At 47.7% G+C, this 12,576-nt stretch overlaps 1 protein-coding gene across 1 annotated transcript; it reads left to right on the forward strand.

The window, feature by feature from the left end:
* The first annotated feature begins 219 nt into the window (after window positions 1-219).
* LOC138800451 (lysosomal dipeptide transporter MFSD1-like) lies at window positions 220-12,576 on the forward strand. Its single transcript, XM_069982125.1, has 14 exons — window positions 220-314; window positions 435-473; window positions 3,394-3,494; window positions 4,238-4,350; window positions 4,580-4,635; window positions 5,470-5,613; window positions 5,782-5,940; window positions 7,378-7,493; window positions 7,610-7,710; window positions 9,117-9,228; window positions 9,328-9,465; window positions 9,716-9,855; window positions 10,001-10,112; window positions 10,484-12,576. Exons 2-14 carry the CDS (start codon window positions 452-454, stop codon window positions 10,604-10,606), a joined length of 1,437 nt encoding a protein of 478 aa, XP_069838226.1. The 5' UTR covers window positions 220-314; window positions 435-451; the 3' UTR covers window positions 10,607-12,576.

The raw sequence follows: 12,576 nt of genomic DNA on the forward strand, positions 1-12,576 counted from the left end.
TGCCCCTTTAAGGAACATAAATGCCCCCTTTAAAAGTTTTCTTACCAAGAGGACCTGTCCCCCCCTAGTGGTGGAGGAGGTGTATCACTGGCAGTGTAATACGCCGCAGCACTAGGTCACTTCGCCGCTGACTCTGCTCTCCAGCGCCCCCTGCCGCCCTTCTATGTATCGCAGACGCAGCAAACGTGTTTGTACGGAGCTCAGCGAGTGGGCGTGGCCAGCCACCTGTCAGTCACGTATCAGCAGGCGGGGCCAGAGCCTGGTCGTGCACTGTGTGTGGCTGTGGGCAGTCCTTGTGCTGGGCTCAGCTGCGGGTGAGTAGTGGAGCTGAGGCAGTGTGTGTGCCGGTAGAGGAGGGTGCACTCAGCTCCTGCCCTGTGTGCTCTTATCCTGCCTCTCTCGTTGTATCTCATCTGCGCTTTGTGTGTATACAGGGCTCTCAGGAGAAGACATGGCGATCCCGGCAGAGAAAGGTCAGTACTCCCGTCTACCGGCAGTGGAATGGGGTCCCGGGGGCCCTTTAGACTCTTATGTTTGCTATCCGTATCACGTGACTGGTTGCTCGGTCACGTGACCAGAAGAGGTGCAGGTAGTCATGTGACCAGAGAACCAGCAGGTGGTCACGTGACCCGATCTCATCATTTATATTAGACTAGTAAATGTGCATGGCTGGGATCTGCCCCTGTGGTGTCTCTAGGACAGGGGTCTGCAGCCTCTGGCTCTCCTGCTGTGGTGTCTCTAGGACAGGGGTCTGCAGCCTCTGGCTCTATTGCTGTGGTGTCTCTAGGACAGGGGTCTGCAGCCTCTGGCTCTCCTGCTGTGGTGTCTCTAGGACAGGGGTCTGCAGCCTCTGGCTCTCCTGCTGCGGTGTCTCTAGGACAGGGGTCTGCAGCCTCTGGCTCTATTGCTGTGGTGTCTCTAGGACAGGGGTCTGCAGCCTCTGGCTCTCCTGCTGTGGTGTCTCTAGGACAGGGGTCTGCAGCCTCTGGCTCTCCTGCTGTGGTGTCTCTAGGACAGGGGTCTGCAGCCTCTGGCTCTCCTGCTGTGGTGTCTCTAGGACAGGGGTCTGCAGCCTCTGGCTCTATTGCTGTGGTGTCTCTAGGACAGGGGTCTGCAGCCTCTGGCTCTATTGCTGTGGTGTCTCTAGGACAGGGGTCTGCAGGCTCTGGCTCTCCTGCTGTGGTGTCTCTAGGACAGGGGTCTGCAGCTTCTGGCTCTCCTGCTGTGGTGTCTCTAGGACAGGGGTCTGCAGCCTCTGGCTCTCCTGCTGTGGTGTCTCTAGGACAGGGGTCTGCAGCCTCTGGCTCTATTGCTGTGGTGTCTCTAGGACAGGGGTCTGCAGCCTCTGGCTCTATTGCTGTGGTGTCTCTAGGACAGGGGTCTGCAGCCTCTGGCTCTATTGCTGTGGTGTCTCTAGGACAGGGGTCTGCAGCCTCTGGCTCTCCTGCTGTGGTGTCTCTAGGACAGGGGTCTGCAGCCTCTGGCTCTATTGCTGCGTTGTAAATGTCCGGTTGGGATACACATGTCTGGCTTGGATACACATGTCCATTTGGGATACATGTCTGGCTCGGATACACGTGTCCATTTGGGATACATGTCTGGCTTGGATACACATGTCCATTTGGGATACATGTCTGGCTCAGATACACTTGTCCGGCTGCGATGTAAATGTCCAGGCATGATAGGAGTTGTAGTTGTACCACAGCTGGAGAGCCAAGGTTCCCTACCCCTGCTCTGTGAGAATAGAACTTGCAGAGATCCATATCGTTGTGCCCGAACAACCCCATTCAGATGCCCAGAACTCTCCCCCATAGACCCCTGACCCCCTGGACACACCACAGAGCCATAGTGCTGGATACTATGAGACGGCAGCAGTTTCTCCTCATAGTGGAAGTAAATGAGTAATGGAGAAGTGTGACCCCCGGCAGATGTGCATCCTGTCTGCTGTCTCAGCATCTGCCATCACATCACCGCGTCCTGACTGATCACTGCTACAGTTTCATCCTTATCCTACATTTCATAACAGAGAGGAGTAGGACAGAGGTGACAAGCCCTTCCCCTCCCCCCCCCAGTCTGACGTCACCCCATATAGTATATAACGCCCATATGAGTCCATAGTCACTGATTTGTTTTATAGATTCACTCATATCTAGTTGAGAACCTGGGATCCCGTAATATGTCAGCCGCCATGTACAGGATATTCTCGGTGCGGTGTGGGCAGGGGGTCCCCGGTGCGGTGTGGGCAGGGGGTCCCCGGTGCGGTGTGGGCAGGGGGTCCCCGGTGCGGTGTGGGCAGGGGGTCCCCGGTGCGGTGTGGGCAGGGGGTCCCCGGTGCGGTGTGGGCAGGGGGTCCCCGGTGCGGTGCGGTGCGGGCAGGGGGTCCCCGGTGCGGTGCGGGCAGGGGGTCCCCGGTGCGGTGCGGGCAGGGCGTCCCCGGTGCGGTGCGGGCAGGGGGTCGCCGGTGCGGTGCGGGCAGGGGGACCCCGGTGCGGTGCGGGCAGGGCGTCCCCGGTGCGGTGTGGGCAGGGCGTCCCCGGTGCGGTGTGGTGTGGGCAGGTATCCTCTCTCCGCTCACGTTTGTTCTGCTCTTATGGATTACCAGATCACATGGAATTTCTGAACTGCGGAAAGAAGTAGCAGATTATTAGAATGTCTCAACGACAGATTCTGGATTAAAGAAATTTTAGTGAACATTTAGTAAATCTCCTGCACACATTCCAATGTAAAATCAGGGTCAGAGGTCCCGTTTACTTACCCAGATCTCACCAAATAGGATCTGTGTATAAAAAAATCCTCTGCTGTGCACTTTGGGGTGTAACATAGTAATTCACAACTGTTATAAATATAAACCTTGTAAAACTGCTAGGCGTCCCTTAAAGGGAACCTGTCAGGTCCTCAAAGGGGTAGTTCAGAAAAAAATGGTCCCACAAAGGGCCAGAAATATGTACTTTACTTCTATTTAAAAATCTCCAGTCTTCCCATACTTATGAGCTGTTGCATGTCCTGCAGGAAGTGGTGTATTCTCTCCAGTCTGACACAGTGCTCTCTGCTGCCACCTCTGTCCATGTCCGGAACTGTCCAGAGCAGTAGCAAATCTCCATAGAAAACCTCTCCTGCTCTGGACAGTTCCTGACATGGACAGAGGTGGCAGCAGAGAGTACTGTATCAGACTGGAGAGTATACACCACTTCCTGCAGGACATACAGCAGCTGATAAGTATGAGAAGACTGGAGATTTTTAAATAGAAGTAAATTACAAACCTATATAACTTTCTGATACCAGGTGACTTGAAAGAAAAAAATATGGATTACCCCTTTAAGGTTATGTAGCAGTTACAATGACATCACTATATAGATTTTTGCACTATATACAGACTTTTTTTTTTCTTTGCAGCCTATTACCGCTTCGTGGTGCTCTTCTTTAATTGTCTGCTGACGTTCGGGTCATATTTCTGCTTTGATATTCCCAGCGTCCTTCAGGACCAGTTTCAGGGGGTGAGTGCACATTTAGCTTCTCGTATTGTTAGAAGCCCCCCACCTCCCATTCACATAGGTCATCTGCAGGCTGTGAGGGTCACTTGACAATGAGGGCTTATTAACGGAGAAGTCCATCGAAAATTTTTATTAAAGTATTGTATTTCCCCCCAAAGGTTATACCAATCCCCATTATACACTTATTATGGGAAATGCTTATAAAGTGCTTTTTTCCCTGCACTTACTACTGCATCGAGGCTTCACTTCCTGGTGATGTCACTTCCTGGATAACATAGTGATGTCACTTCCTGGATAACATGGTGATGTCACGGCCCAACTCCCAGAGCTGTGCGGGCTGTGTCTGCTGGAGAGGATGATGGCAGAGGGATTCTCAGTGTCCCTCCAGTGCCCTGTGTCCCTCCAGTGCCCTGTGTCCCTCAGTGTCCCCCTGCCATCATCCTCTCCAGCAGCCACAGCCCGCACAGCTCTGGCATGTTGTCCAGGAAGTGACATCACCGTGTTGTCCAGGAAGTGACATCACCGTGTTGTCCAGGAAGTGACATCACCGTGTTGTCCAGGAAGTGACATCACCGTGTTGTCCAGGAAGTGACATCACCGCAAGTCCAGGTAAAAAGCACTTTAGAAGCATTTCTTGTAATTAATGTATATTAGTAATCTGTATAACTTTAAAGGGGCAATACAATAATTTAGACTGCCTTTGATTTATGCTGCAGGTGGATTAATAGTAATATTCTCTTCTACAGAACCTGACATGTACAAATGGAAGCAGCCATAGTAACAGCAGTGAGAGCTGTGTGGAGGGGCTGGGGATGACCCCTGAGCAGTATAACCTGTTATATGCCATCTATGCTTGGACGTAAGTATTACGAGCCGAAAGCTAGTCCCCGCCATCTTGTATACCAGCTTCATGGGAGGCCGTGGTGAGTGTACGTGTGATGGCGTGGTCACAATGTATTAACTCCCCTCCTCCTCGCCATATTGTATACAGCCATATCACATGACCTTGTGTATGCATCTGTAATAATCTGCGAGGAACACATACAATAGTTGTCACCCTCTTCATGTCTTCTCTGTTTCTCGCACAGGAACGCCTTGGTGGTTATCATGGCCGGATTCCTCATTGACAAGCTGGGGAACAGATGTGAGTAAAGGATTATATACACAGCGGATGCAGGCGTATAATAATTCACCACAGCAGCACAGAGTGATTACAGACCAGAATACCTAGGCTGGCAGTGCATGCTGAGAGTTGTAGTGTACCACAGGCTGGAGATCATTGCTGTATGGTATACCCCCATTCAAAGCAATGATATTAGAGATGAGAGAACTTACAGTACTAGCCAATTGCTTCAGCGGTCACCCGGCTGCCTTTGAACTCCGTGCCACTCCAAGTGCCTGGAACAGCGGGATCCAGTCCTGGAAAACTTCCCCCAGTTTCCCAGGACTGTATCCAGCTTTTCCAGGCACCCGGAGAGGAGCGGCGATGAGCAGCATGGAGTTAAAAGGTAGCAGGCTGACAAGCCGACCGCCGAGCCTGACAAAGTGCTTTGCTAGTACTGCAAATTTACTCATCTTTAGTTGATATGTGTGCTCCTGTGTATGGGGGAGGGGAGGTATAATATAGTGCAGTGTATGGGGGAGGGGGTATAATATACTGCTGTGTATGGGGGAGGGGAGATATAATATACTGCTGTGTATGGGGGAGGTATAATATACTGCTGTGTATGGGGGAGGGGGTATAATATACTGCTGTGTATGGGGGAGGTATAATATACTGCTGTGTATGGGGGAGGGGAGGTATAATATACTGCTGTGTATGGGGGAGGGGGGTATAACATACTGCTGGGTATGGGGGGGTATAATATCCTATGATTTGCTGTATTCAGCCCCTTTTGCAGACTGTGTACACCCTCCCCTTATAGAGTGGTTGGGGTCATCGTCATTGTATATATAAGTAACTTTGAGTTTCTTTCAGTCGGCTTGTTCCTGTTTTCCTCCTTGACCGTTGTCGGCTCCTCCATATTCGCCTTGGGATCACATTTTAAAGGAAGTCCCTACCTCCTGCCACTAATGTTGACAGGACGCCTGTTGTTCGGCTCGGGGAATGGATCACTGACAAGTAAGAAGCCATCTTCCTGTTGTGTCCTCTCTATTCCTTTAGCCATTACACAGTTGTTACATTTCAGAAGCAGCGTCCGCATGCTTGGTGGCCATAGGCAGCTGCCCTTCGTCTTTCTCATGCACTAGTGTTGATCTTCCTCATGGGTCCTGTATTTTTTTTCCCCAGTTGTACAGAACCGGATCACAGCCTTCTGGTTTAAAGGGAAGGAACTGGCTCTGGCGTTCGGGTTGACCCTGTCTTTCTCAAGGTTGGGCAGCGTTCTCAATTTCTTCCTTACTCGGCGGTTCGAAGATCAGTTTGGAATCCAATGGACTCTTTGGGGAGGTGAGCAACTCTCTCAGGGGAAAGTGATCCAAACCTGACTGTCTATTGTTATCTCTCTTGATGGAGTGTAGAGCAGCTACCGAATGTCTTTGACCCCAGAGAACCCAACACATCAGTGCATTAAACAGACAGTCCTTGTAATGTCTCTCCTGTGATGTTGCTGCATATTATTTTTTTAAAAGACTGGTTGCTAGGCAGTCTATCCCTAGCAACCAGACTGTCAGACATTGGATTAAACTTTTCTTTTTTTTTTTTTTTAAATTCTCAATTTTATTCAATTTTTCCATTTATATAACAAAATAAGAGGCAACATGCCTCATTCGCAGGGTACACTGGCATATATACATATCACTATTGTACAGGCATGTAGTACAACCGAGCTTTGAGATATAACTGTATCCAACTTTAAGGTAAACAGCTGCTCCCGGTAATTGGGTCGGCAGAACGCATATCAACCAGGGAGTGAGCTAACGCTCAAATAACAATCAGGAAAAGGGAGAGGAATAGAGAGAACAGAGAAGAGGAGACAGAGAGAGTACAGGAGAGAAGTGAGGGGCAGGTGGGAGGGGGGGGGGGGAAAGGGGCGGGGGGGGACCATTCCTCACTGCGACAGGAGGGACCGGAATTCGGTCGTTTCGGTAAATTGTTCCCAGTAGAACCACGTCCGGAAAAATCGAGAGTTGCCGTCATGCAGTTGAGCAGTGAGATCCTCCATGCGCTTGATATCTTCTATTTTACGGATCCACATGGGGATACTCGGGGGATCGGGGTGACGCCACAGCGCAGGAATACAGGCACGGGCGGCGTTGACCAGGTGACGGAGTACCGAACGGCGGTAGGACTTAAGAGGGATCTCCGACAGGTGTAGGAGGAAAAGTGATGGGGAGAAAGGAAGCTGATAATCCGTGAACTTAGATGAGATACGCCAGACTTCCCTCCAAAAAGGTACCAGCTTAGGGCAGCTCCAGAAGGTGTGGAGAATGGAACCCTCCCCACCACAGTTCCTCCAGCAAAGAGAGAGTGTGCTGGAGAGAGTGTGGTGTTAAGATCCTCTTCCCAAGCGTTGAGAAAGGGTGGCGGGGGCTGTTCCGGAGGTGCGTTCAACATGGCATACAGAAGAGAGAGTGTATGGCGTAGAGGGCCGCTGCCCATGCAGAGGGATTCAAACTGGGTGGGTGACCGTGCGAAGCCGGAGGGGCTGGAAAGGGAGTGGAGATAGTGATGTAACTGGGCTTAAACTTTTCTAACTTCGGAGAAGGGGAGAGCAGCCTGGCAGGGCTCTTCTATCTCTTGCAATAACAGGTTGTCAATCTGGCAACACTAGAATTGTGGATCTGATGAGTATGTGATGAAAAGTTACAGCTAGAACGCTGGTAAGTGAGAATACATTGGCGCGGTGTCCTGTACATCATGTGTATTTGACGTTTTCTTGTTTAGGAACCATCTTGTGCGTCCTGGGCTTAGTGTCCGCTGTCACTGTCAGTATCCTGGATAAAGTGGGAATGAAGCAGCTCGGACTGGACGGAACAATTCAGGAAGCATCCAAGAAAGTGGTGAGTGATAGATGATGTCTCTTATTGTTACACCACCAACACTCCTCCCTCATACACACGATAGGAAACGTACTTTGTTTTTTTAAAATAATATTCTGTATTTTTTTGACTTCCAGCGAGTCCAGGACATCCGCCGATTACCGCTACGTTACTGGCTCTTGGTTCTGACTATCATGTTTTTCTACAACGGGATATTTCCTTTTGTGGCCGATGCCAGGTAAGCCATGTATTGCTGTGGTTTATGGCCTCATAGAGAGGAATTGTATTACTAGGACAGAACTTACATCCATTAAACAACCCTCTGGTTGGAGTCTGTACAGTATGGAGAAGACACATTGCGTCTGTCATCGAGCTGTCACGGGTTGGTCCTTACACTTGAATGTTTTTTTTAATAAATTGGTATAGCTGCATTTTTCATGATTTAAAGAGAACCAATCATAAGGAGTGTTTTTTTTTTTTTTTTTTTTTTTTTTTTTTTTTTTTTCTATTTAGGCTTCATTATTTTTGTGCACCAGGATATTATATATATTTATATATTTCTGTTGAAAAGAGGTGGTGCGAGCACAGAACTTCCCAGCAGAAGGGCTCCCATGAGCCTCTGCCCGCCACTCTGTCAATACACAGTGATCTTGCGCTATCCAGCACGAGATATCGCTGTTTGTTATCAGGTGTCCCTAAGTCTATGTATAAGGATACAGGCTGCCTTTGCAGTCTGTATCTAATACATTACCTGATCCTGTGTCCCGCTGCTGTATCGTCAGGTGCCCACTTGAAGTTCTGCCTGTCCTATAGGACTCATTCTATGCTCAGGCAGATTCTGCCATCTGCCCAAAGAATTGACATGCCAATTCTACATGCAGATTTCATAGTGTGCACATACCCTAAAAGAGAATCTGTCTGTTACAATTTACATTCCAAACTGCTGACCCTGTAGATGGCTGTTATGTCAAGGAGACACATAGTACCTTTCATATATCTGTCTGTGCTTCCAGAATGGAGAAAAAATGATTTTATTCTTCAGTACAAAGTGTAGGAGGTCTAGCTCCTGAGGTGCTGTAATGCCTGCCCCCCCCCAATCCCTATCCATGCTTGCAGCTCAGTTTCCAGGTGGCTGTAAATCAAGCAGGGTCCAGTATGGGAGGGGGAGCGAGGAAGGATTCCAGCTTTCTGCAGTACAGGAGCTTGGGAATGCCTCTAACACATTGCACAGGAGAATACAAGCATAACTGGCCATTCAAATATGGACACATCCATGTGCTGTATGTGTGTGATGCATGCAGTATCAGTATGGCATCCATGTGTTCAGTATTTTATCCATTGTTTAAAGTGAATATGAATGTATTTCCTACATGTCATCTATAATATGCCAACTCTGTATTACAGACCTGTACCACTACAGGGGGTCCTGATCAGAAGGTGCCAGTATGCACCAGCTGGGGGAGATTTCCACCCCAAGTGTCTGTAATAATGGTCCCTCCATCTATCTGCCTCTACTTTGTATGAGCCTGTGATTGTACCTGATGCTGCATCTCCAGTCCTCGGTTATACTATCATCATGTAGTCCTTGTAGTTTCAGGATCTTATTACATTCTGCAACTGATTCTTTATTTTCACCTTCACCAGCAAATTTATCCAAGACAAGTATGAAGGCTACGACCAGCAGACGGCGTCCTATGTGGCCGGGGCTGTGTATGACAGCTCTCTGGTGCTGAGCGCCATTGTTGGGATATTAATTGTAAGTTCTCACTTTTTTGGCGTCATTTAAAGTATTTTGTATCAATATTGTTCTTCTTTAACTTTATTACCTAACTTCAAATTCTTTTGCCTATCTTAGGACTACGTAGGCCTGAGGGGGGTGCTGGCGGTCCTCTGTGCAGTGCTGACGCTGCCAGTGTTTGCCCTGCTGGCATTCACCTTTGTCCCACCACTGGTGTCCACTCTATGGCTCGGAGTCACTTACTCCTTCGCTGCGGTAAAGTATATAATTTTTGGTATTATAAATGTGTGTGATGCGGACAATGCTCAGGTTGCATTGATGATAACATTGTGTGTTACTTGCAACCACAATTTTTTTTTTTTACAATGTGCCCCAAGTTTTTGGGATGATGCTCGGATGTCTCCTAGGGCAGTATCTGACTGGTCGGACAGGGAGAAGAGATGTGTAGTTTTGCTCAGCTCCCCTTGTAAATATTCCACACAACAGTCTGATATTTTCCCTGTAGGCGAGCATGTGGCCATCAATCCCTCTTGTGGTCCCACAAGCCACTCTGGGGACCGCTATGGGTCTCGCCACCTCCGTACAGATGATTGGCATTGGACTTTCTAACCTCATCGTTGGCAGAATTCTCGGCACCAAATCCAGGTATGGATATAAGAAATTCCCTCATGTCTGCACCGTTGCTGATCCCTCCCCAGGAAGATGAGTTGTATTATAACAAAGTAATGATAACATAGACATTCACCAACTTATGTTATTTAACCTTTTTTTATGCTTTTTTTTGTTGTAGTGAAGCAAAGATACCCTTATGGCGATGGCAGCAAATGATGATTTTCATGCTGGCAAATACCATTGCTTGTATCGTCACTTCCGTCACCTTAAATATAGTGGACAAAAAACAGGTAATTCTGCTGACCCAGATATATCTAATATGGTGCCCATAGGCATCCGTGTGACCCAAAACGGCCACCTCGAGGAATTGTCACCCAGCTTTCCCCAGACACAATGGGGGAGATTTATCAAACATGGTGTTAAGTGAAACTGGCTCAGTTGCCCCTAGCAACCAATCAGATTCCACTTTTCATTTCTCACAGATTCTTTGGAAAATTAAAGGTGGAATCTGATTGGTTGCTAGGGGCAACTGAGCCAGTTCACCATCTTTACACCATGTTTGATAAATTTCCCCCATATGTCTAGTCCTGCTTTGGGGTAGAAGAGTTGGTTCTGCCGCTTCATTACTGTTCTGATCCATCTTTCTCCTCCGCTTTTGCAGGGAGGCACATTAAACAAAATGACAAAGCGGAGACCTCAGGCGGAACAGGAGTCCCGGGAAGAGTCCGACAGAACCCCGATACTAAATGATGAAGAGGAGGATGAGCGGAGGTCTATAAACTAGCTGAGACCTATGGGATATAGATAACCTGGGTACCTAGACGCTATCTGTATTATGGTTATCCAGGTGCTAGTATAACACAAGTTTACATTCACAGTGTGGATAACAAATCACTAATCTGGAAACGCTAATACTACATGCATTATCTTCATATAGAACAGGGGGCACAGCCTGCGGCCCACCAGCTGTTGCAGAACTACATTTCCCTTCATGCCTGGACAGCTTAAAGGGTAGTTTTGCAACAGCTGGAGGGCCCCATCCATCATAGAAGAAGAAAACGGGTGTAGTAACCCATAACTGATCCCATTTTAACAGATTAAGTTTTTGGATTTAGGGCCCTATTACACCAAAAGATTATTGGCCAATAACTGGACAATTATAGTTTGGTGTAATACAGGGATGGGGAACTTTCAGCCCTCCAGCTGTTGCAAAACTACAATTCCCATCATGCCTGGATAGCTGAAGCTTTAGCTTCGGCTGTCCAGGCATGATGGGAATTGTAGTTTTGCAACAGCTAGAGGTTCCCCATCCCTAGTGTAATAGGTCAAGTTAAAAGGCAATGATCTACCGACATGCTGCACAGACAGCAAGCAGGGAAACCTCTGTATAAAGAGCATTACCAACTTTAGTTCTCAGGTCTGTAACAGACTGTAGTGCAATACATTACCCATCAATACTATTTTCTGTACCTAATAATGGTTCCTTATGGAAAACCGGCATAAGAAGTGTAAGCTAAATGAACTTAGAAGTAACTTGATAAAACAAGGAAAGGACTGAAAATTGTGCCAAGGTATCATGTGCAATACTATTATCCTGCCATGAGGTGGCAGTATAATGCATTCTCAAGAAACAGTCATGAAGATAATGGAGCATAGCCATACATATACACGAGTATTCAACTGACTATTTTCTCTCCCCATGTACATCAATTAGGCCCCTATACATATTAGATGGTCAGCTAGTCCCACCAGCACATCCAGTGTGTATGAGGGCCTTTACAGTGCTTAAAATAAGACCATACAGGCAGATTTGCCAGATTTGGAGGGAACGTCTTACCCCTAAAGCAGTCTCCAGTGATGGGTGATGACTGTCATGTCATGGGTGGATAAAGGCCCATGGGTTTTGAACGATGATGAGCTGGTAAACATTGCACAGGCAAGAATTACCAATTAGGAGTGTTATCCGGAAAATATAGCTACTTTATTCTAAAACCAGCACCACACCTCTGCTCAGGTCATGTGTGGTACTACAGCTGGGCTATAAAAGACATCCAATATTTCAGTGTAGATTATTCGTACTATAAAGCCAACATGTAAAGCACATATTGTGCAAGTGTGATACCTGGACAGTAGTGGTGCTATTTTAAAGGGGTTATCCAGCGCTACAAAAACATGGCCACTTTTCTCCCTACTGTTGTCTCCAGTTCAGGTGCAGTTTGCAATTAAGCTCCATTTACTTCAATGGAACGGAGTTTGAAAATCCCACCCAAACTGGAGACAACAGTAGGGGAAAAGTGGCCATGTTTTTGTAGCGCTGGATAACCCCTTTAAGGAAGAAAGCAACGGTATGTTTTGTTTGTTCTAAAACCGGATAATTCCTTTAAAAAAGTCATATGGACTTTGCTTATTAAAGGGAAAGCCACAATTACTCACACAAAGGTGATTAGACATCTCTAGTCTGACCTGTTTTAAATCTGGGATGAGGAACTACAATTCCCATCATGCCTGGACAGCCAAAGCCAAGCATATGCAACAGGTGGAGGGCCCCAGCTGATTTCCCGGCTTTCTAATAAAATTCCTATATTTGGTAACTATAGTTTATTCTCATATAGGTATCAGTCCAGCTGTAGCCTAATACATGCTGTGATATCCCTGATACCGAATGTAGTCTGCAGTAGAGATGAGCGAACCTGGAGCATGCTCAAGTCCATCTGAACCCGAACGTTCGGCATTTGATTAGCGGTGGCTGCTGAA

The sequence above is a fragment of the Dendropsophus ebraccatus genome, chromosome 9 (genome assembly GCF_027789765.1).
Source record: "Dendropsophus ebraccatus isolate aDenEbr1 chromosome 9, aDenEbr1.pat, whole genome shotgun sequence".
NCBI lineage: Eukaryota > Metazoa > Chordata > Amphibia > Anura > Hylidae > Dendropsophus > Dendropsophus ebraccatus.

Coding starts and splice junctions, on each gene's coding strand:
- LOC138800451 (XM_069982125.1), top strand. CDS start 452: ATGGCGATCCCGGCAGAGAAAG. Junction 3,495..4,237: donor TTCAGGACCAGTTTCAGGGG/GTGAGTGCACAT, acceptor TCTCTTCTACAG/AACCTGACATGTACAAATGG. Junction 4,636..5,469: donor TGACAAGCTGGGGAACAGAT/GTGAGTAAAGGA, acceptor AGTTTCTTTCAG/TCGGCTTGTTCCTGTTTTCC.